Here is a 25,797-nt window from a genome sequence, read left to right on the forward strand (position 1 = left end):
CTAGAAAAAGAATCCCAGGATTTTCCCTCCTTTGTGTTTTCGTCTTGCTTCTTCATGGTCCATGATGCGAGCTGAGGTTGTCCAGTACAATGAAACCAAACTGGTGGGACGGGAGCAGGTTATTCTGCCATTTTTCTAGATCTTTCAGTTATACATCAAATCTGGGGCTGATCACTCCACACTTGTTTAACCTGCCCGTGAGGTTAACAACAATCTTCCCTGCTCTGTGATCATCAGTGATCTCAAATTCGCCAATGTAACCATGCTTCATCATCACAGTGAGAAACTGGACGCTGACTTTGGAGCATGGCCTAATAAGAACCTGGTGTTTGCCTCACTTCTCAACATTGTTAATGCTCTTGAGAGCATCTGCCAGGACATTCATGCGCACCATTATGGCGGCGCGGAAAGATGGCGGAAAAAGCTTCCTCACTATTTTAATGCAGGACTAAGCTTAAATATTATTTACCTACCTCAACTACAACCAAACCCTGAAGAAAGGGGTTTGGGTTGGAATCATTTACCCCAGTTGTCTCTCAACTATTCACCAGCTTCTTTTTTTTTTCAAGTAGGCTCCACACCCAGTGTGAAGCCCAACACTGGGCTTGAGCCCAGGATCCTGAGATCAAGACCTGAGCTGAGATCAAGAGTCAGATGCCCAACGGGCTGAGCCAGAAAGGCACCTCCTCCAAAAATGGCTACATAAAAAGAAGGGAACTATTTTTCATTGGCTAATTTGTTCCTACATTCACTCATTAGAATTGTTGACTTAGTTAATATTGCTTCAACTGTTTTCTCTTGTAAAGGAGACCACATTGGCAACACTAGAAACAACATTCTTGTGGTCAGGTCAGCAATGATGAGAACAGAGTTGCTACTTTTGCTTTCTTGTACACCTTTTAGTTCATAAGCAAACTAGAGGCTTGCTCTCCTTTCAACATCCCACAGGGAGATATAAACCCAAGCAAAATAGAAATGACTTGAATGCCGCATAAAGCCATGAAAGAGGAAACACACAAAAAATGAAGCTTTTCCAAAAAGAGACCATTTCAGGTCTGTTTCAAGTTCTTGCTCCTACTAACTCTAAACATTTATTGAATAGGTCACCCAATTATAGCCTCTTTCTCCTATAGTTAATTTTCTGCACTCTTCCCAAAGTGATCTTAATAAAACTCAGTTTATATTTTTCTTACCCCCGTTTAACTTTATTATCTTGCTATTACCCGTTTTGGAGAATAGCACACAAGGAGGTTCTTGATGAAGTCCGTTTCTACTCTCTAGCTCCTCTCCCTCCAATCTTTTTCTTTTCTAAACAACTTATAGTTCCCTGAGCACATTTGTCTGTTCCAGTTCTCTTTCAATGGCTAAGAGAATGCCTCTTCCTTCCCCCATTCACCTGGTGGTAAACTCATTAATTTTTTAAAACTCAGCTTGGGCTTCAGTTTCCCCAGAAAAGTTCTCTGATTCAGAGTTAATAACTCGTTCTTCTGTGCACTTACTCCATTTTACTCATTCATTCATTTGACAAGATTCAATAACATTCAACAGATATTTACTGACCTAGTTAACCCATGTCAAGTACTGTGCTAGGGAATCTCATCTTCACCTCTGTCTTCCTGGCTAATACTCACGTACAGTTCACCATGTGGCAGGCACTGTTCTAAACAACACACATTTATTAATTTATTTACCTGAGCAACAACTTTGTGAAGTAGATACTCTTACTATCACCATTGTATAAATGAAGCAACTGAATCCCAGAGAGGTTAAGTAAGTTTCCCACGGTCACCCTAACAGTCCAGCTTCTGAGCGCATGTTCAAGACAGGCCTCGTCCCTATTATAAGAGATAACAAGTCTAATGAGGAAGATCAACATTAACAAGTAATTGTAACAAAATTGATAAAAGAAAGTACAGAATGCTCTGGAAGCAGACACCTAGAGACCTAACCTGTTCAGTTGGCGACGCTTCCTTGAGAAAGAGGTGCTGAAAGCCAGGTCATGAAGGATGAACATGAAAACTGTTTCTTTCAGCCCCTAGATAGACTTTAAGCCACTTAGAAGAGGAGTCCTCTTCTTAGTCATGTCCATACGACAGGACCTATTCTATTGGCTAGGCACAAGTATGAGAAGGTATTTATTAATTTAATAAATTAATTAAAATGCTAGATGTCTTCTATGAGCTTTACCAAAAGCTTTAAATGTTTTATTCAATCTGTGTAACATTCCTGCAATCCCAGGACCCCGGGATCATGACCTGAGCCGAAGGCAGGTGTTTAACTGACTGAGTCACCCAGGCGCCCTATAGTTTTATTTTTGAAATAGTATTTCCCCATGAAATGCTAAGTGTTTTGTCCCACGTGTATTTTACAATGAATGTGTAGACTTTCATTTTATAATATGGAGGTTTATTTCATGTACCTATTTTGTCTTAGTCCATTCAGGCTGCTATAACAAAACTGCTGCAGATTGGTGGCTTAAACAACAGACACTTATTTCTCACATTTCTGGAGGCTGGCAAGTCCAAGATCAAGGACCAGATGGATGAGAACATTTTCCTGGTTTTGTTGTGCCCTCACCTGGCAGAAGGGACAAGGGAGCTCTGTGGGGTCTCTTTATAAGGACATTAATTCCAACTGCAGCTCTCACTCCCAGGATCTAATCACCTCTCAAAGGCATCACCTCTTTACACCATCACAACAGGGATTAGGTTTCAAAATCAACATGTGAAAGGGGGGCCTCCAGAAACATTAAATCTATAGCTATTGTCTTAAGAGAAATTTTCTGTTCATATTCAAAAGCTATGTATTTGTTTTATCTTTATCCTAGGTTATCTATCTTTGGGGATTTCCTGAGAGAGTGCCTCTGCTTCATAGTGGAGGTTAAAAAAAAAAAAGTGGGAAAGGGGATAAGACTTCCAATAACTTTTCCTGTTAACAGGTGCCTCCACGAGAAGAAAAAAAGATGAGCAAAATTCTTTGAAAGTTGTGCTGGGAACTTATTCTGAGTTGATCATACAACTGACAGGGACTCCCTACTTTTCCTAGAGGGAGCGGCTTCACCCAACTCAAATTTCCACCTGCTCCAAGGTCTCCACCTGCTGGGTACCAGGTTTTCCCAGAGAAGTTATCTATAATCACTTAGCATCTAAACACAGATTGTCTGATGCCCAAGCAGTTTGAAACGCACTAAGATTGTCCCCATGTGTTCCCTATGAGAAAGGAGAAAAATAGGAGGGCAGGACAACCTTTGCTGCAGCACAGACCCACAATCTCACTAGTAACAAGAGGTCCATAGCTTCTCTTGCTCACTGTTAGCTAATAACTTTTCCCAATAAAGTTTATTCCTTTTTCCAGACTGTGTGATTCTGACACTATGGAATTCACTCTTAGCCACCTTGGAGGACAGCCTTAAATGATTCCTTATTTGTCAAATAAAAATTTCTGCTTTACGTAGCACTCAGGAGTAAAAGGTTTTGAGAAGCAGCCGTGTTAGGGGTTTGAGGGGGAGAAGTGGTCTGCTGACAGGGAAAGATTTTTAACACAACTGGATAAACATAGGCAGACTTGGGGCCATATGGTACCCCATGCCCCAGCCCAGGTAGACAATGGCTTAATTGTCCCTCTAATTGCTCACTCCTCCAATGAAAAATGCACAGGCTTTGGGACATGAAGAGTAGAATTGTAAGTCCTGACTTACCTGTTTTATTGTGTGAACTTATCAAGCAAGTTCGACTTCCAACTCAGCTGTTCAAAAAACTGCTGCATTTATTTACCTGAATCCAATTTAATTTGCCCCTGAGACATCATTCTGCTGAGATGGTAGGAAATTCATTCTCTTCATCCCCTCTGACCCTGGCAGGAATTATGCAAAGATTCCAGGTTGGTGTCTTATGTAGCACCAAAGCACTGGGGAGACCACCTCTTAGTGATGAGGTATCCATTGTCCCATTGTCCAGCCCACCTGGTCCCTCCCTGCTCCTGTCAACTGAGATGGGCATCTTGCCAGGCCTAGGAAGCAGTCTTCCTAGAAGCACTGCTCATTCTCCATTCAAGTCTTCCATCTCCCCCTCCAGGGGACAGGATCTACCAACATGGTTGTCCCCCACTGAAGGAACCCCACCCCCCCCATTAACTTTTTCCCTCTCTTACAGGACATCTAGAATAATAAGATTAAAGCTTGCACAGTGGTCTGTACTTTCACAGGTTAATTCCCTTCTCTACTTCCACTTTCTTTCTTACTTCCCCTTAGCATTCCCTATCTCTTACCTTTGAAGATAAAGAATTCAAAACAGTTATTTTACATAGTCCTTGTCTTTTCTCTGACACAGTTTAGAATCATAGAAGGACCTATGTAAAAACCCTGTTCTGCTATCAGTTGCCTAAAATCACTGCAGAACTTTCTCATGCCTTTGAAATAAAATGACCTCCAGATTCCTATTCCAATGGTTTCTGCTTCTGTCTCTTTTAAGTCTCAGTCCCCAATTCTCTGTTTCCCCTTCTTGGCAATCCTTCACTTTTGCCTGTGTAAGTGGAGGAAAGAGAGAACAACCTACTGTTACAGGGTTTCTTTTCCTTTAGTGCCCACGGTTCTTGGTCACGCTGCTTCAAAGAATGAAGAGGTAGACCAGATGAAGAGTGGTGGGCAGCAAAGCAAAGTTTAATGAGCAATAGTATCAAGTGCAGTACAAAGCTCCCGAAGAGGGAGGGGACCCAAGAGGGTTGCCACTGGAGTTTCTAAACCTAGGGGTTTTTATGGGCTTGTTGGTGGGTTGTTTTAATCTGATTAACCCTCTGTGTGCCTGTCACCCAAACAGGTTTTTGTCAACTATCTGTCATGTGGGAAAGGGTGGAGGGTCCTTCCAGGGTGGTGTAAAATCCCTCTAAGCATGGTTTCCTCTTAGGGTGACTAGGTTCCCTAGTCCCTGCCTACCTTTCTTCTGTCCTCCATTGCTACTGGATAAACAAACTCCCTTTCTCAGAATATGAGTTCATTTACGTAGGATCAAAAACTCAGTAGATACATTGTACACTGGAAACTAATATAACACTGTATGTGTTAACTAACTGTAATTAAAATAAAAACTTAAAAAACTCAGCATATGTTGATGATGACTGCAAAAAGCATTAGTAAAACACCTACTCTGTGGCTAGCATGGAATTAAGTGCTATGACGGATAAAAGAGATCCTTAGAAGAAAAGGTCCTTCTCCACAAGACTGCAGTCAAGTTGGAACATGAAATGCACAGAAGAGCAGTGCACTTCAGAGAACATGAAAGTATATTTAATAAGGAACTAAATTGTTCAATAGTTAATTAGAAAACAAAACAGCACATGATAAGTTTACTTGTAGATGGTCCATAAGGAGTTAACCATGAATTAGGAAAGGGACAGATCCTGGGGTGCCTGGGTGGCTCAGATGGTTAAGCGTCTGCCTTCGGCTCAGGTCATGATCCCAGAGTCCTGGGATCGAGTCCCACATCGGGCTCCCTGCTCCTTGGGAGCCTGCTTCTCCCTCTGCCTCTCTTTCTCTCTCTCTCTCCCCCTCTCTCTGTCTCTCATGAATAAATAAATAAAATTTAAAAAAAAAAAAAAAGGAAAGGGACAGATCCTGAGCTGGGATATCTGGAGAAATGGAACCTTCACTAACTTTAGAGGATGCATAGATATAAAAGAAAATACATAAAAGATAAAAACGAGACACACACACCACAACACACACACACACACACACACACACACACACACTCTGTGGAGGCCGAATAAACATGCTGTTAACGGAAAAATAGTGAAAGCTCTGGTCTGACCCTAAAGAAAACTTTGTGTTACAGAGTTATCAACATCCCTAAGTAACAACTCTTAATTCAACACACAAGTCAACAATTATTAAACTTCTATTTAATAATTAAATGTCAATTATATGCCCATTTGTATTATTAAACTGAATTTTATAATTAAAATTCAACAATCATTAAATCAACTCATCTTCTATTTGTTCCTGGAGATAAAAAAGCAACCAGCCATTTAAAACCTAAATTCTAGGGGCGCCTGGGTGGCTCAGGTGGTTGTGTCTGACTCTTGATTTTGGCTCAAGCCATGATCTCAGAGTTGGGTGGATGTGGAGCCTGCTTAAGAGTCCCCTCTCTCCCTCTGCCTCTGCCCCTCCTCCCCCACTCTCTGCCTCTCTCCCTCTTTAAAAAAAGTAAAAATAATAATAATAATAAAATCTAAACTCTAATTGTTCATTAATTCCATAGTCATTTATTGTGTCTCTACTTTGTGGACAGCACTGGGGATAGGACATAGGGAAAGAGGAAAAAATACCGAATATAAATGAAATGAGCTAACATAGTCAGGCTTACTAGGCTAAGCATTTTAACATGTCTTATTTTACTTTATCTAACTCAATCCCTCCAGCAAAACCAAGCAAGGATTTTGTCCATTTTACATTTTTGAAATAGTTACTGTCTCTCACTCAGATATTGAGTAATCCATGCAGGCTACACAGGTAGTATAAAGCTTATAAACAATTTGAGACACAAGATACAGTCATTCAAATAAGTAGTTACTGCGCACTTAGTGTAAAAGATAGAAAAGAGAGGTTAAAAACTACAGAGGTAATTCTATGATTAAATGAAGGGAAATAGGGGCGCCTGTGTGGCTCAGTCGGTTAAGAGACTAACTTCGGCTCAGGTTATGATCCCAGGGGTCCTGGGATCAAGCCCTGCATCAGACTCCTTGCTGGGGTGGCAGGGGGAGTCTGCCTCTCCCTCTCCATCTGCCTCTCCCCCAGCTCATGCTCTCTCTCTCTCAAATAAATAAATAAAATCTTTAAAAAATAAAAAATAAATGAGGGGAAATAACTTTGGCAAAGATTATGATAACAAGCTTTAGAGATTAATGTGACCAAATCTAAATTAGTGTTTTTTACCCTGTTGCACATTGGCGTCAAATGGGGGAGCTTTAAAGGAATCTGATGTTTGGATCCCAACTCCAGAAATTCTGATGTAATTGATCTGAGGTATAGTCTGGGCTTCAGAATTTTAACAGCTTCTCAAGTGATTCGAATGTGCAGGCAAGGTTGAGAGCCGGTGTTCTAGAACAGTGCTTCTGAGGCTTTAGAGATCATACAAATAACCTGGGGAGCCTGTTTTACTGAAGATTCTGATTCCGTAGGTCTGTGGTAGGGCTCAGATTCTTCATGTCTTTCCTATGCCTGTGTGCTGAAATGGCAGCATGCATAAAATACTAATGGAACCCAGAGGAGGGGATATTACTTACTGCTTGGGGAGAAAGTGCATTAGGCAAAATAACTGATATCTTCCTGGCCTGAGCATGGGTTTTGGACTCAGGATAATACAATCTTTTCGCACCAAAACAGATCTTTTTCTCCAGCAAAGTAAACTACCCTCTCGAATGCTTGTTATCTCTGAAATCCCAATTTTCACCATTCTGTGCACCATCTACTAGCTCTATCCTTTTAGCTCAACCTTATACTTCAATTATACCAATTCTTAGATTACAGAGAGTTCCAATCCATAGTTCCCAGGACTTTTTATCTATGTATTGATCTGTCAATCTATATATCAGGATCTATCACCTTCCTATAACCTTTCCTTCTTGCCTCCCAAAGATTCCATGATGCATTATTACAATCATTTCCTTATAAACACCCTCATTTGCCCCTCTGTGTGATATTCATCCTCAGTTAAGTCCAACCATTCTTTTCCATGTCTTCCTTCTCTTGACTGAAGGTTAATTGAGAAATTCATACCACTATTCCATCTGGACTCACTTTATTTTTTTTTTAAGATTTTATTTATTTATTTGACAGAGAGAGAGTGAGAGAGGGAACACAAGCAGGGGGAGTGGGAGAGGGAGAAGCAGGCTTCCCGTGGAGCAGGGAGCCCTATCCCAGGACCCTGGGATCATGACCTGAGCCGAAGGCACACACTCAACGACTGAGCCACCCAGGCGCCCCTGGACTCACTTTAAATTGAAAATACGTGCTCAATTCAGCTGGCAATATCACAGTCTTTCCACAGTTCACCTTCTCACTCTCAGAATATATCTCTGGTCTTCTCACCCCTCTGCCCTCTTACCCCCGCTTTGCCTCACTCTCAGCTGAAGACCTCATCTCATTTTATTAAGAAAATGCATGTGATCTGGTAGGAACTACTTTATCTTCCCACCCATACACAAACCATCTGCACCTGAATTCATCTTCTGTTTTTTCCCTCCTGTTAAAAGGATGGGAATCTAGGTTCTTCCCCCCCCCCCCCCATCTAGGTTCTTTTCGAAGGCCCACTTATGTTTTGGATCCATTCCTTCATTCTCCTCTATGATTTCATTCCTGTAGCTATTCCCTTTTTCTCCAACATCAACAATTTCTCTCCCTACTACACCATTTCCATCATTATATAAGCATTTATCTGTCAACAACATTAATAAAAAACTCCCCTTGCTCTGTTGAACCCACTCTAGCCACCATCCTATTTCTCCAATCTTCAACCCCCCACCGCACCCCACCAAAAAAACTCCAAGAAACCAACCAAAGAAACAAAACTTTAAGACTTGTCCACACTTGTTCATCTTCTGTTCTTTAGTACACTTCAGTCTTTCTGCCTCACATCCTGAAACTATTCTCGCCAGAGACTCTAATGATTGCTATGTTGCCAAATCCATTGGTCATTTCTGTATACTCACTACATGACTTCTATGCAGCATTTGCTATAGTTGACCACTTCCTTTCAATTGGAAAACTTCCTTCTCTTGACTTCTATGACATCAACTTCTCACCTCACAGGTCGTTCCTTCTTAGTCTCTTGTTAGCTCTTCTTCCTCTGCCCAACTTTGAAATGTTGGAGGTTCTCACAGCTCAGTTCTCTGTCTGTAGTCTGCCTAGGTAATCTCAAGTAGTCCCAAGGTTTTAGGTTTCGTGTATAAACTCATAACTGCCAATTTTATGTCTCCAGCCTAGACTCAGACCAATATATCCATCTGTTTACTTGACGTTACCATTTGGATATCTAATAGGCCTCTCAGACTTGATTATTGTCAATGCCCATCAACCAAAAACCACTGGGAATAAAACTGTAGTTGAACAAGCTGGGTTTATTGTCTTAGTAGGTGAGAACACACACCATGGAGAACCTTGGGCATCTTAGTAAGAGGGTGTTAGAAATTTGGACTTGTTAGGTGATTTACAGGAGGGTTCAAGGAAGAGGGACTTTGCTCTGGATTGGAAAATGTAGGAGGCAGGAGTAATTTTATAATTGGAAATTTTAATAAGTATTATCTAGAAGGACTGAGTATTATCTACTGGGCTGAGGCTAAACCTGTAATCGGTAAAGCAGCGGCAGTCACTCATATTAGCCAGGATAGGAAAATGTTTGCTTATTTTCGTGCCTCAGGCAATGTTTCTGTTTTGCCTACAGTTAGATATGGTTACAGGTATAATTACAAAAATAACTTTTATTTTTGTCTTGATTTATCATGGTCATAGGGTAGCTTTGTCAGATGTTGATTTTCTGTGAATTTACACCCCCTCTTACCACCTCCCCCAACATACCAAGTTCATTTCTACCCCTGCACTTGCTCTATCCCTTGCCTGGTAGTCTCTTTCCCTATCGGCTCCCACCATGGTGCTTCTTTTCTAGTCACTTACACATCCTTCCACTTGATTTCCTTCAAAGAGCTAATCAATATCTGGAAGAAATTTGTTCATTTGTTCGTTTCTTTGTTGTCGTCTCCTTACTGGAATTTTGCTTCATACAGGGTTGATGTTTTTCTGCGGTGTTCCCGGGTGTAACCCCAGCCTCCAGAAACCTGCCTTACAGCCATGGGCTCAGTAGGAATGAACGAATGTTTGAATGTCGCTGGGCTCATTTCTGCAATAAAATCATAAACAACCGGCAGTTGCATTTTTTGTTTGTTCTAATTTAGTAGGGCGCTCAACAAAAAGAAGTGAAAAGCAGGGGTCAGGAAACTGACCATCTTTTATCCACAGTGTGCCCAGTGTCTTGTGTGGCCACGGTATGTCAGGATGTGCTAGAACTTCTAGAACCTGAGACCTTTCTGTATCTGAATTATCTTTCCTGAAAATAGTGCTGGATCCTTAACCTTACGGCTCACTATTTTTTTTTAAGCAAAGAATTATTCCCGGGCTTTAGTTCTGTAACCGCTCTTTTAGCCAACCACCGCCTAGGGGAAGAAACCCAACCCTCTTGCGCAAGCGCCCAGTAGCCGATTGCGCGACTCCGAGGGCTCTACAGTGCGCATGAGCAACCTGAAGCGGCGAGGCGGGAAGTGTTGCGCAGGCGCGTTTGGCAGACTCGCTAGGTGGGGAGCTCTTGGAGGCGGCGACCCAGGCGTCTGGGGAGCCACAGAAGTCGTATTCCCTTAAACTGTGAGTTTCCGACGGTTTGTTCCATGGCGCGGGATTTTGAGGGATTAGAAACGAATTCTGGATCGTGACTTCGGTCTTGTCGCAGCGCAGTAACTCCCTCACCCCCTTCGGATCCCGCTGACCCACGGCGGGAAAGTCCTGCGCCTGCGCACTAAGCATCCCGTTCGCTCTCGGGTCTGAGGGAGGAAGGTCCTTCCCGGCTGAGCTCGCGGCCTGTGCTCCTAGAAGGATCCCATTCATTCCATTTTCTCTTTGCCCGGCGTTCGTGGCCTGTATCGGATCAGTTCTCCATCAGCTTGCACGGGGCATCGGACAAGCCTCCTGGCGCTCCCTTTGAGTAGTCACACCATTTCCTCCTTCAGTCCTCTCCCTCAGGTCAAACCGCTCTCCTCACAAGGCCTACCCCAACCTGTCCCTACTCCCCCATTCTCCAGCTGGCTGGTGCCGGGGCGGGCTGCCACCCCGGTTCCCACCAACACCCTTTCCTTTGCCGCCGGCCGCCGAGGATGCTCCCCTGACTAGGACATTTTGCCTTCGTTCCCCCTGCTTGTGTTTCTGGAAGGTGAAAGTGAAGCAAATGGAATCCTTAGAAATGGCCCACAGGTTTCCCACCTTTGGGGATTTTAGACATATGGTGCATTCTTAAATGTTTGCCCCTTGGGGGAGAGTGGCATTTTTTAGTGCTTGGTTCAGTAAGTGACTTAAACTTCTCATCTTCTCCAGTATTCTAATTTTCACAGCTGCTTTGTTCCCCCTGTGGACATGACCCCTTAGCTGGCATTTTGCATCCCAGTTGTTTGGTGATGGAGGCATCTTTGGGGATTCAGATGGATGAACCAATGGCTTTTTCTCCCCAGCGTGACCAGGTTCAGGCGGATGGCTCGTTAAAAAAACACGAGCAGAATTTTAAACTACCAGGTATGTGTTTAATTCCAAGGATGTGCAGGCAACAATTCTGTGATTTCGATTATTTTTTTTTAAAGGGAACTTCCTGAATGGTAAAGTGAGTTGTATGTTTATATGGGAGCATTTTACAAATCAGTAAAGCATCCTAAGATCTAGATTTAGGATTGGATTGCTATCCAGTGGGATGGATAGCAATGGATTACAGACCATCGGCGTCATTTTACAGATGAAGTTGCTAAGGTGGTTATCCAAGAACACAGTTTGTTGATAACTCAAACTAGAATTTCTTTTCTCCTAGGCCTGTGTTCTTATCTCTAGTCACCATATTGCATTAAACTTGGATTTAGAAGTCAACATTGGAGGGATTTTCAGTTAAAGTATTGAAAAGCAGAATTCACTGACAAAAATAAATGGTTTACCAATAGTAAAGCACTGTTTCTCCGTGTACCTTATGAAGTGGTGTTTGACCCTAATCCAGACCCTGAAGTGAGAAGGAGGGGAACGAACAGTACTTGATCTTGTACACTAAAATGTGCACCTTCATTCCTGCTCCAGCAGTGCCTGGGACATAATAGACCTTTAATAAATACTTGTTAAATAGGGGAGTCCCAGTTGACCATTTTTCTTTTTCCTAAAAGGTAGCTAAATCTTTTCCATCTTTGTTTTAAACATATTTAGTGCTTGTCCAAAAGATACTAATTTGACCTCCTATCCATGATAAACTTATTCACTACAAAATAGACTTTAACAACACCCTAGAAGAATGACATCACTTGCTTTTGCTTTTTGACTGAAAGTAAACTCTTCTTTGGTTTCAAAATGAGTACCCTTTCTGATGTCCCTATTTTTGGTGATGAAAGCCACTATTATTCCAGTTACCTGTGCTTAAAACTTTAAAGATGTCTTCACTTGTGATTTGTATTTGCTCCCCATATCCGGTTACCCAGCTTTATCTTCTTTTTAATATATGTATGGCATTGCTTCTTTCCATTCCCACTTCTACTACAGTAATTTGTTCCCTTACACTTTGCTCCTGAACTGCAATGAAGTTTCTTATCTAAACTGCCTGCTTTCACTTCTTTTCCATCCTCCAGTTCATCTGGGACACTGCTACTAGAACAATCTTAAAATGCCACTTCATCCAGTTTCATGGATGCTGTCCCTCTTCCATTTTTCCTGTTCTTCGCAATTCAGCTTTCCCCTATGTCATTGGACACATAATACAATAACAGTCATTGTATTATCGTTTTTGTATTTTTTAGCACTCCGTGTATTTTGTCTTTCCAGTTATCCTGTAAGCTCCTTGAAGGCAGTATCTCATACAGCTCCTGGTGTATGTTGTGCTTCAGGCAGAGTATATGAACAGATGCATCTGACTTGGTTCTAGTATTATGTTCAAGTGAAAGCTACTTTTCTAATATTCTTCTGAAAATCTGAGAAATAAAAGATGAATTTTATTCTAAATTTCTAAAGTTTTATGGCTTTTACATATCAGAACATTGAACCTTATAAGCAGTACTTTTTTTTTTTAAGATTTTATTTATTTATTTGACAGAGAGAGACACAGTGAGAGAGGGAACACAAGCAGGGGGAGTGGGAGAGGGAGAAGCAGGCTTCCTGCTCAGCAGGGAGCCCGATGTGGGGCTTGATCCCAGGACCCTGGGATCATGATCTGAGCCGAAGGCAGACACTTAACCAACTGAGCCACCCAGGCGCCCCAAGCAATACCTTTGATAATTCATAAAACATGCTGAAATTTTAGTCATACCTTTTTTCTAATGACTCTTAGTAAAAGCTAAGGTTATATCAAAAACAACTTCAGTCAGGAGTAAAGCTGATGAGATCCAGGCCCATAACTGTCTCATGATCTAATATGATTTACTTTCCCTTGATGGAATAACTTTTGAATGCTGGGAACTTTTTATGTATCTTTGTATTCCCGGAACCTAATAGTGTCTAGCACATAGTAGGTGCTTGAAAATACTTGAATGAATGGTTTATTTTCTTTTAAAGATTTTATTTATTCATTTGAGAGAGAGAGAGCACAAGCAGGGGAGGGGCAGAGGGAGAAGCTGACTCCTCGCTGAGCGGGGAGCCGGACTTGGGGCTCCATTCTAGGACCCTAAGATCATGACCTGAGCTGAAGACATGCCCAGGTGTCCCTGAGCCACCCATGCACCCCCAGTGAATGGCTTAATGCAAGGATATAAAGTAAAATACTTAGTGTAATGGATGAATAGCATGATCTTTTGTTTTGGGATATTTGTCAGTTTTTTATAGCTTTTTTTTTGATAAAAAATTATACATGCTTATTGAAGAAAATTTACAAAGTATAGAAAGCCAAAATAAGGAAATAGTATCCCACTATATAAATACTACCACTGTTGACATTTTGTTACAGCCCTTATTCTTCCTGTGCATACAGAGGTACATTTAAGAAAAGAATAAATTAGGAATGTAACAAACTTACTTCTAATCTTTATTTTTTTTACTTAGCAATATGTAACTTGAACATTTCTTATGTAATTAAATCTACAGCTTGATTTAAATTGACTGCCTAATGTTTCATTGCATAGTATGCTATAATTTAATTACCTTTTTTATTGAAACTTTAGATCGTTTTCCATTTTTACCTATTAAGAAAAATGCTCCAATGAACAAAGTACTGGGCATAATATTGTATCAAATGTTTATTTTCCTCTGTATTGTTGAACTATACCATAAGGCATGCATTTGGTGTGTTATGTGGGTGCTCTTAGTTGATACTACTAAAATAGGTTATACGTGCCATATGATTTGCCTGGGACAGATCCAGTTTATGCCTGTTGTCACACTGTCCTTATTATTAGCACCCCTTTTCACTCTCAAGACTGCCTCAGTTTGGGTTAAATTATATGATCTTCCTAGTTTAAGAGATGTAAGTCAGGCAGTACATGAAGCTCCAGAATAAGCATCACATATATTCCTAGAGTGTCAGTTTTACTCCTTGGTAAGTAATTGAAAACATTTCATTTATATGATGAATATTAAATGTTTATTATGTGCAGTTACTTCTCTAGGTGCTGGGATAAATCAGTGCATAAAATAGACAAAAATCAATGCCCTCAGTCTAGGGGAAAGATAGACAATAAAGAAATATTCAAAAGTGGTTTAGTACTGTGAAGAAAATATAGAAGGGAAGTGGAGATAGGAAGCATTGGAGGAGGAGATTGTGATTTTAATAAGTGTAATTGGTCAGAGAAGACCTCAGTGTGGTAACAGTTGAACTAAGACTTGAAGGTGGTAAAGGAGTGAGCTATGTAGAAATCTGGGGGAGAGCATTCCCTGGCAGAGGAAACAGCAAGGGAGAAGGCCCTGAGATGGGAGGTGCCTAGCATTTAGGAGTAGCAAGGAGGTCCTTGTGACTGGAAGCTGGAGGGTGATGGGATTGATGGCAGAGAGGTGTGAGGAGGGGAGGTAGTTCCTTGGCTTTTATACGAAGCGAGTTATGAAACTATTAGTGAGTTTGAGCAAAATGGTGACATGGTGACTTAGCTTTCACAGGATCACTCTGGCTATGTTACAAATAGATTATATAGGCCAGCAATGATGAAAACAGTGAGTATAGTGGCTTTATTAAAACCACTTGGATATGTTTGGAAAAAAATAAATAAAACCACTTGGATATATTATGTAGCAGGAAAAAAAATTTTACTTAAAATTTCAAAACAGAAGCCTAGACCTTTATGTTTAAAATATAGGCATTTAATTTTTTGGCTTGTAGACTTTTCACAGTCTTGCCCTCATCCTCAAAGTATATATTCATTCATCTCTGCCTTTAATAGTAGTTTCCATTGTTTAACATTAACACTCTGCTGTTTACTCTCATCTCCACTTTAGATTTGAGGATTTTGCATTTAGTTTGGTTGTCAGAAAGTTTTACTGTTGTTTAAAAATGTCAGAGTTGTTGTGTAGTGACAGGAAACTAAGCATATTTTGAGTTTTGTAAAGACCGGTAAGTACATAGCAAGTTAGTGAATGGTATGGAAGCACATTGAGCTTACATAGTCATTCACATGGTTTGTGCATTACAGTAGTTCCTTATTACATGTATTTTTCTCTGGTGATTTCTAATAGTTAACCAGCATCTCTACTACTAACTGCCAGCTCATGCTACTACAGAGGGAAGTTCCAAAATATGGAGCTCAGACTTGGAAGTAAAGTTTGTCTAATCTGACCCCTTTGATTTGCAGGTTAAGAAACTGGACATTAATGTGGTTTAGTGATAAAGAGTTGAATCTAGGCTCTCTTCTATATCAGCACTCTAGTAGTACCTTCTGTGATAATGGAGATGTCTCTGTTGTCACCTGTGGCTAGTGTGACTGGGAAAATTTTTAATTTTTTTAAACTTTAGCTTAAATTTAAATAGTAGCATGAAACTAGTAGACAGCACAACCCTGTGTCATACTACTACAAAGCTTTTGGTGTTATTAATCATATATACACATACAACAAAAGATGCACACAAACACTTTAATATATTTAGTAATAAAAAGACTACAAACAGGCTTCTTAACATATTTCATCATATATAAATATCATTGTTAGATACACCATTTTATATACTGCTCAGAAATGCTGCCAGTTATACTATGACACAATGCTTTCTTATCACCTAGAATTTTTAATTTAAACTTTTTGAAAGAGTTCTTTGAGATCTAATTAGACAAATAATTGTATGTCTCTGGTACATAATTAAAAAGGAAAACAAACATTTCACCTCTTTCTCTTCTGAATCAATTTTAGTACTTAGACTCACTGACATCCTATTTTTCCCCCCTCACAATATTGTTCTCTCTACATTAGTGATGCAGCATTTCTTTGAAGAGTTTATTTTTTTAAAGCCATTGTTAATGGACTCCTAAAAGCCCAATTATGTGGAGTTGGCCTACGTCTGATTTCTCCTTCACCACCTTTACCATTGCTCCCTACAACCATCTGCACTTAAGGGTTAAATGTGAATGCTCCTTTATGATTTCTTGGATTTTCTTTAAGGTACTGATACCTGTTCTGTAAGTTTGTTGATGCTGGCTGACAGTAATTGTAGGTTGCATCCCAATTTCAGAGTTTTAAAAATTGTTTTTCAGAATCAAGGAAATGTAATATAAAATTGAACATACCCATTTTAGTACCTTTCATGGTACCTTTTCTATAACACTGGAATTTGAAGCTGGTTGGAATTGACACTCATTAGGAAAGATTGTAATTGACTGTGGCAACTATGACTGCTAGAAAGCTGACTTTACCCCCCAGGCCTTGGTTTTGGTTTTTAGAGTGAAGTAGTGTGGTAACTGATAGTGAGGTAGCTGTTACTGTCTTTGGCTTCACTCTTTTGTAGCTTCTTAAACTTTGATTTTTTTTTTCCCCACAGCTATCTCTGAATGCCCCATAATGATAGTAATCATTCACTCATTGAACAAATATGCCAGGCATTTCTAACTAGGAGCTGAATGTACTATGGTAAATTATATAAATAGGGAAATGTACTGATGGAGCTTATATTCTAGTGGGAGGAGGCAGACAGCAAACAAACAAACAGGATGATTTTATAGTGAGTAAGTACTCTAAAGACAATAAGCAGGGTAATTTGAGTAATGAGAGGAATGCTTTTAAATAGGGTGTCAGAGAAGACTGAACATTGAGCCAGCCACATGAAATTATATGGGAAAAAGATTTCAAGTAGAGGGAATAATAAAAGCAGAAGTGATAAATAATGTTAATAACAATAATTACAATAAGAATTATCACTTTTATTTAATATTTACTATGTGCCAGGCATTGTTGTTAAAAGTTTCTCTTATGTATATTATTTCATTTAATCCTCACAGTATCTCAGTGGCATGGGTACAGTTATTACCCCTTTTCTGTAGATGGGGAGACTAAGGCTCAAGGTGATAAGCTGTGTGCTCAAGGAAGGTCATACTGCCTCTTAAATATTGGAGCCAGGATTTTAATTTAGGCCTCCCGTCTCTAATACTGGTACGCATAATTACGGTTATAGTCTTGCCTCTTGTATTGAAACCCATAAAGCTTCTCCACTTCACCTATGAAGTAGATGGGAAAGTAATCTTTATATTGATTGATAGAGTGGAAAGAATATTGGACTAGATCTTCTTGGCCTGTTACATAGTTCCAGCTCTTTTTTTTTTTTATTCATTTGAGAGAGAGAATGTGTGTGCGCACCCCCCCCCACACACACACACTAGAGCATGGGGGGAGGTCAGAGGGAGAGGGAGAAGCAGCTTCCCACTGAGCAGGGAGTCCCATGCAGGACTTGATCCCAGGACCCTAGGATCATGACCTAAGCCAAAGGCAGCCACTTAACTGACTGAGCCACCCAGGCGCCCCTAGTCTCTGAAAGCTCTTAATGTTGTTCTTCCTTCCCCTCAAATTCGTCTTCTACTTATCATCCTGCTTAAAAATTTCCATTGCTTTCACTTGTATTCTCTGTCCTTCCCTTCTTCAGCCACATTGAATTTCATTACTTCCCTCACCCACCTCTCCCCCCCAAAATAATCCACGTCTTTTTCCTTTTCCATGTCTTTACATACATAATTCCTTCTTCCTAAAATACCTCATCCACTTTTTCTACTTGGTGAGTGCTTCAGAACACAGCTTAACTGTCACCTGAAGCTTCCTGGTACCTTCAGATATGTTCATGCCCCTCCCCCTCCTTCTATCTAGTAATATATGCATTCCTGTATTATTATAATTACTGTCTTATATTCAGAGTGAGCTTTTAAAATCTGTCTTTCCCACTAGACTGAGTTCCTAGAGAACAGGGGCTGCACCAAATTGTTAAATTTTTTTTAACTACCCATCGCTAAGCATTTTTAAAAAATACAGTGTTTGTTAAATGGACAAATGATTTCACTTCCCTGAGTAGGGTTTCTTATCTGAAAATCAGGATAATCGCTTCTCGGCCTTTTGGCTAAGATCAAGTGAAAATCAGGATAATACCTGTTCTCCCAATATCTCAGTGCTATTGTGAAGATCTGAAAAGATAATACATGTGAAAACGATTTGAAAATAGCTTAAACCATTATATACACTATTCATATTATTATTATAACTGAAAAAGTAGCTGATGGTTGGCTTAGATACTGTAATAAAATCCAATGACTTTTTATTATGTTAATCACCATACATTACATCGTTATTTTTTTTTTAAAGATTATATTTATTTATTTGACAGAGAGAGACACAGTGAAAGAGGGAACACAAGCAAGGGGGAGTGGGAGAGGGAGAAGCAGGCTTGCTGCCAAGCAGGGAGCCCGAAGTGGGACTCGATCCCAGGACCCTGGGACCCTGGCCTGAGCCAAAGGCAGACGCCTAACAACTGAGCCACCCAGGCGCCCCACATCATTAGTTTTTTTGATGTAGTGTTCCATGATTCATTGTTTGCATATAACACCCAGTGCTCCATTCAATACGTGCCCTCTTTAATACCCATCACCAGGCTAACCCATCCCCCCACCCCCCTCCCCTCTAGAACCCTCAGTTTGTTTCTCAGAGTCCTAGTCTCATATGGTTTGTTTCCCCCTCCGATTTCCCTCCCTTCATTTTTCCCTTCCTACTATCTTCTTCTTTTTTTTTTTTAACATATAATGTATTATTTGTTTCAGAGGTACAGGTCTGTGATTCAACAGTCTTAACACAATTCATAGCGCTCACCATAGCACATACCCTCCCCATTGTCTATCACCCAGCCACTCCATCCCTCCCACCCCCCACCACTCCAGCAACTCTCAGTTTGTTTCCTGAGATTAAGAATTCCTCATATCATTGAGGTCATATGATACATGTATTTCTCTGATTGACTTATTTCACTCAGCATAATACCCTCCAGTTCCATCCACGTCATTGCAAATGGCAAGATCTCATTCCTTTTGATGGCTGCATAATATTCCGTTGTATATATATATACCACATCTTTATCCATTCATCTGTCGATGGACATCTTGGCTCTTTCCATAGTTTGGCTATTGTGGACATTGCTGTTATCAACATTGGAGTGCACGTACCCCTTTGGATCCCTACATTTGTATCTTTGTGGTGAATACCCAGTAGTGCAATTGCTGGATCGTATGGTAGCTCTATTTTCAACTTTTTGAGGACCCTCCATACTGTTTTCCAGAGTGGCTGCCCCAGCTTGCATTCCCACCAACAGTGTAGGAGGGTTCCCCTTTCTCCGCATCCCCGCCAACATCTGTTGTTTACTGACTTATTAATTTTAGCCATTCTGACTGGTGTGAGGTGGTAGCTCATTTGAGGTTTTGATTTGGATTTCCCTGATGCTGAGTGATGTTGAGCACTTTTTCATGTGTCTGTTGGCCATTTGGATGTCATCTTTGGAAAAATATCTGTTCGTGTCTTCTGCCCATTTCTTGGTTGGATCATTTGTTCTTTGGGTGTCGAGTTTGATAAGTTCTTTATAGATTTTGGATATTAGCCCTTTATCTGATAGGTCATTTGCAAGTATCTTCTCCCATTCTGTCAGTTGTCTTTTGGTTTTGTGGACTGTTTCTTTGGCTGTGCAAAAGCTTTTTATCTTGATGAAGTCCCTGTAAGTTCATTTTTGCCCTTGCTTCCCTTGCCTTTGGCAATGTTTCTAGGAAGAAGTTGCTGTGGCTGAGATCGAAGAGGTTGCTGCCTGTGTTCTCCTTTAGGATTTTGATGGACTCCTGTCTCACATTGAGGTCTTTCAACCATTTGGAGTCTATTTTCGTGTGTGGTGTAAGGAAATGGTCCAGTTTCATTCTTCTGCATGTGGCTGTCCAATTTTCCCAACACCATTTGTTGAAGAGACTTTTTTCCATTGGACATTCTTTCCTGCTTTGTCAAAGATGAGTTGACCATAGAGTTGTGGGTCCATTTCTGGGCTCTCTATTCCGTTCCATTGATCTATGTGTTTTTGTGCCAGTACCATACTGTCTTGATGATTACAGCTTTGTAATAGAGCTTGAAGTCTGGCATTATGATGCCACCAGCTTTGCTTTTCTTTTTCAACATTCCTCTGGCTATTTGGGTTCTTTTCTGGTTCCATACAAATTTTAGGATTATTTGTTCCATTTCTTTGAAAAAAGTGGATGGTATTTTGATAGGGATTGCATTGAATGTGTAGATTGCTCTAGGTAGCCATTGACATCTTCACAGTATTTGTTCTTCCAATCCATGAGCATGGAACGTTTTTCCATTTCTTCGTGTCTTCCTCAGTTTCTTTCATGAGTATTTTATAGTTTTCTGAGTACAGATTCTTTGCCCCTTTGGTTAGATTTATTCGTAGGTAGGGCACCTGGGTGGCTCAGTTGGTTAAGCGACTGGCTTCGGCTCAGGTCATGATCCTGGAGTCCCGGGATCGAGTCCCGCATCGGGCTCCCTGCTCAGCAGGGAGTCTGCTTCTCCCTCTGACCCTCCCCCCTCTCATGCTCTCTCTCTCTCTATCTCATTCTCTCTCTCAAATAAATAAAATAAAATCTTTCAAAAAAAATTCTATTAAATAAAAAAGATTTATTCCTAGGTATCTTATGCTTTTGGGTGTAATTATAAATGGGATAGACTCCTTAATTTCTCTCTCTTCTGTCTTGTTGGTGTATAGGAATGCCACTGCTTTCTGTGCATTGATTTTATATCCTGCCACTTTACTGAATTCCTGTATGAGTTCTAGCAGTTTTGGGGTGGAGGGGTTTGGGTTTTCCACATAAAGTATCATATCATCTGCAAATAGAGTTTGACTTCTTCTTTGCTGATTCGGATGCCTTTTATTTCTTTTTGTTGTCTCATTGCTGTGGCTAGGACTTCTAATACTATGTTGAATAGCACTGGTGATAGTGGACATCCCTGCCGAGTTCCTGACCTTAGGGGGAAAGCTCTCAGTTTTTCCTCGCTGTGGGTTTTTCATAGATGGCTTTTATGATATTGAGGTATGTACCCTCTAAACCTATACTCTGAGGAGTTTTGATCAAGAAAGGATGCTGTACGTTGTGAAATGCTTTTTCTGCATCTATTAAGAGGATCATATGTTCTTGTTCTTTCTTTTATTAATGTATCACATTGATTGATTTGCAGATGTTGAACCAACCTTGCAGCCCAGGCATAAATCCCACTTAGTCATGGTGAATAATCCTTTTAATGTACTCTTGGATCCTACTGGCTAGTATTTTGGTGAGAATTTTTGCATTGATGTTCATCAAGGATACTGGTCTGTAATTCTTTTTGATGGGGTCTTTGTTTTGGGGATCGAGGTAATGGTGGCCTCATAAAACGAGTTTGGAAGTTTTCCTTCCATTTCTATTTTTTTGGAACAGTTTCAGAAGAATAGGTATTAGTTCTTCTTTAAATGTTTGGTAGAATTCCCCTGGGAAGCCATCTGGCCCTGGGCTCTTGTTGGGAGATTTTTGATGACTGCTTCAATTTCCTTAGTGGTTATAGGTCTGTTCAGGTTTTCTATTTCTTCCTGGTTCAATTTTGGTAGTTTATACATCTCTAGGAATGCATCTATTTCTTCCACATTATCTAATTTACTGGCATATAGTTGCTCATAATATGTTCTTATAATTGTTTGTATTTCTTTGGTGTTGGTTGTGATCTCTCCTCTTTCATTCATGATTTTGTTGATTTGGGTCATTTTTCTTTTTGATAAGTCTGGCCATGGGTTTATCAATCTTGTTAATTCTTTCAGAGAACCAGCTCCTAGTTTCGTTGATCTGTTCTGTTCTTTTGGTTTCTGTTTTTTTGATTTCTGCTCTGATCTTTATTATTCCTGTTCTCCTGCTGGGTTTAGGCTTTATTTGCTTTTCTTTCTCCAGCTCCTTTAGGTGGAGGGTTAGGTTGTGTATTTGAGACCTTTCTTGTTTCTTGAGAAAGGCTTTTATTGCTATATACTTTCCCCTTAGGACTGCCTTTGCTGCATCCCAAAGATTTTGAACAGTTGTGTTTTCATTTTCATTGGTTTCCATGAATTTTTTTAATTCTTTAATTTCCTGGTTGACCCATTCATTCTTTAGTAGGATGCTCTTTAGCCTCCGTGTATTTGAGTTCTTTCCGACTTTCCTCTTGTGATTGAGTTCTAGTTTCAAAGCATTGTGGTCTGAAAATATGCAGGGAATGATCCCAGTCTTTTGGTACCGGTTGAGACCTGATTTGTGACCTAGGATGTGATCAATTCTGGAGAATGTTCCATGGGCACTAGAGAAGAATGTGTATTCTGTTGCTTTGGGATGGAATGTTCTGAATATATCTGTGAAGTCCATTTGGTCCAGTGTGTCATTTAAAGTCTTTATTTCCTTGTTGATCTTTTGCTTAGATGATCTGTCCATTTCAGTGTTAAAGTCCCCCACTATTATTGTATTGTTGTCGATGTGTTTCTTTGCTTTTGTTATTAATTGGCTTATATAATTGGTTGCTCCCATGTTAGGGGCATAGATATTTACAATTGTTAGATCTTCTTGTTGGATAGACCCTTTAAGTATGATATAGTGTCCTTCCTCATCTCTTATTATAGTCTTTAGTTTAAAATCTAATTTGTCTGATATAAGGATTGCCACCTCAGCTTTCTTTTGGTGTTCATCAGCATGGTAAATGGTTTTCCACCCCCTCAGTTTCAATCCGGGGGTGTTTTGGGGTCTAAAATGAGTCTCTTGTAGACAGCATATCGATGGGTCTTATTTTTTTATCCAGTCTGATAGCCTGTGTCTTTTGATTGGGGCATTTAGTCCATTTACATTCAGGTTTTACTTTTTTTTTTAACGATTTTTATTTATTTATTTGACAGAGAGGGAGGGAGCAAGCACAAGCAGGGGGGATGGCAGGCAGGGGAGAAGCAGACTCTCTGCCAAGCAGGGAGCCTGATGCGGGGCTCGATCCCAGGACCCTGGGACCATGATCCGAGCCGAAGGCAGCGGCTTAACCGACTGAGCCACTCAGGCACCACCAGGGTTTACTATTGAAAGATATGAATTTAGTGCCATTGTATTGCCTGTAAGGTGACTGTTACTGTATATTGTCTGTGTTCCTTTCTGGGCTGTGTTACATTTAGGCTCTCTCTTTGCTTAGAGGACCCCTTTCAATATTTCTTGTAGGGCTGGTTTCATGTTTGCAAATTCCTTTAGTTTTTGTTTGTCCTGGAAGCTTTTTATCTCTCCTATTTTCTTTTTTTTTTTTAAGATTTTATTTATTTCTTTTACAAAGAGAGAGACAGAGAGGGAACACAGCAAGGGGGAGTGGGAGAGGGAGGAGAAGCAGGCCTCCCGCCTAGCAGGGAGCCCGATGTGGGGCTTGATCCCAGGACCCTGGGATCATGACCTGAGCCGAAGGCAGACGCTTAACGACTGAACCACCCAGGTGCCCCTCTCCTATTTTCAGTGACAGCCTAGGTGGATAGAGTATTCTTGGCTGCATATTTTTCTCATTTAGTTCTCTGAATATATCATGCCAGTCCTTTCTGGCCTGCCAGGTCTCTGTGGATAGGTCTGTTGCCAATCTAATGTTTCTACCATTGTAGGTTACAGGTCTCTTCTCCCGAGCTGCTTTCAGGATTTTCTCTTTGTCTCTGAGACTCGTAAGTTTTACTATTAAATGTTGGGGTGTTGACCTATTTTTATTGATTTTGAGGGGTTTTCTCTGTGCCTCCTGGATTTTGATGCCTGTTTCCTTCTCCAAATTAGGGAAGTTCTCTGCTATAATTGGCTCCAATATACCTTCTGCCCCTCTCTCTCTTTCTTCTTCTTCTGGGATCCCAATTATTCTAATATTGTTTTGTCTTATGGTATCACTTATCTCTCAAATTCTGCCCTCGTGATCCAGTAGTTGTTTATCTCTCTTTTTCTCAGCTTCTTTATTTTCCATCATTTGGTCTTCTGTATCACTAATTCTCTCTTCTGTGTCATTTATCCTAGCAGAGCCTCCATTTTTTATTGCACCTCATTAGTAGCCTTTTTGATTTTGACTTGGTTGGATTTTAGTTTATTTCTCCAGAAAGGGTTTCTCTAATATCTTCCATGCTTTTTTCAAGCCAGCTAGTATCTTTAAAATCATCATTCTGAACTCTAGTTCAGACATCTTACTAATGTCTATATTGATTAGGTTCCTGGCAGTTGGTACTGCCTCTTGTTCTTTTTGTTGAGGTGATTTTTTTCCATCTTGTCATTTTGTCCAGAGGAGAATAGATGAATGAGAGAACAAAATGCTAACAGGGTAACAACATCCCCAGAAAAATACACACTAAAAAAATCAGAAAAGACCTGAAACTGGGGGAAAAGAAAGAGAAAGAAAGAAAAAAGAAAAAGGTAAAAACAAACAACAACAAAAAACAGAATATGATCGAATATGATCAGTCTGGTGCATAGATCAGTGCCCCACACCAGATTTTGGGCTTATTTTGGTCTGTTAGAAGAAAGTGCCTCCCAAAATTTTAAAGAAAGAAAAACTTATATATGTACAACATGAGAGTTAATATGATGAAGGTATGGAATATGACTGTAAAAATGAAAATTATAAAAAATTTTATAAAAGGAATTGATAAGTTGGTTGAAAAAATGATTTTAAAAAAAGAATGTGATGAGGCAGGAGACTAGAACAAAGCCATACACTAGAGATTTAGGGTATATTTTGGTCTGTTAGAAGAAATTGTATCCCCAAATTTTAAAGAGAGAACGACTTTATATTATATATAACAAAAATAAGGTTAACTACTATGAAGGGATAGAATAGGACTCTAAAAATGAAAAATAAAAAGGGATTGATAAGATGTTGTTTGAAAAAGGGAAGAAGAAAAATACAAAAAAGAAAAAGTTAAAAAAAAAATTAACTTTGAAAGACTAAAGAATCATGGGGAAAAAAGCCATGAATTCTATGTGCAGTATTCCCCTAGCGCTGGAGTTTTGCCATTCTCATTGATGGATAAACTTGGTCTTGGCTGGCTCTTCTTGCTGATCCTCTGGGGGAGGGGCCTGTTGCCATGGTTCCCAAATGTTTTTGTGGGAGGTGGAATTGCACCGTCCTTGCCCGTCTGGACTATGTAATCTGCTCGGGTTTGCTCTCAGGAGCTTTTGTTCCCTGCAAGCTTTCCATAGAGTGAAATGGTGGCCTCCCAGTCTTTGCTGAGGAGGAGCCGAGAACTTGGGGCTCCACTCCTCAGTGAGCCCCAGCGAAAAGCAGTCAATCACTCCCGTCTCCCTGGTCTCCGGCCCACCCTGTGCTCACCCAGCCTGTGACCGAGCATTTCTATCTCTGGCACCTGACCTGGTGTGGAGTCTCCAAACCCAGCAGACCCCTGCAGTGCGCTCCCGCGCCGCTCCTCCTGGGGGAGGAACGGGAGTCTCCCTGGATCTGCTGCTTGTTGGGTCCCCGCTGGAGGAGCAGTGGCCCAACTGTGCCGCGGATCACAGATTATGGCAACCCGAGCTGAGAGCCCAGGCCTCCTGCAGCCGGCTTCCCTATTCTGTTAA

The 25,797-nt window shown here is 40.5% G+C and overlaps 1 protein-coding gene and 1 pseudogene across 4 annotated transcripts in view; one reads left to right on the forward strand and one right to left on the reverse strand.

The window, feature by feature from the left end:
- LOC113934144 lies at positions 1-397 on the reverse strand (annotated as a pseudogene).
- Positions 398-10,299: 9,902 nt separating this feature from the next.
- The window catches only part of CDC7 (cell division cycle 7), a 32,369-nt gene continuing 16,871 nt past the window's right edge, over positions 10,300-25,797 (forward strand). For 3 of the 4 annotated variants that reach the window (XM_027614633.1, XM_027614646.1, XM_027614642.1), the window contains exons 1-2: positions 10,300-10,405; positions 11,129-11,323. In XM_027614633.1, coding sequence (XP_027470434.1) covers positions 11,209-11,323 — 115 coding nt within the window. In that variant the 5' untranslated portion in view covers positions 10,300-10,405; positions 11,129-11,208. The remainder of the gene's footprint in view (positions 10,406-11,128; positions 11,324-25,797) is intronic. The other variant, XM_027614641.1, reaches the window with a different exon arrangement.

Source organism: Zalophus californianus, chromosome 4, assembly GCF_009762305.2.
Source record: "Zalophus californianus isolate mZalCal1 chromosome 4, mZalCal1.pri.v2, whole genome shotgun sequence".
NCBI classification, from domain to species: domain Eukaryota; kingdom Metazoa; phylum Chordata; class Mammalia; order Carnivora; family Otariidae; genus Zalophus; species Zalophus californianus.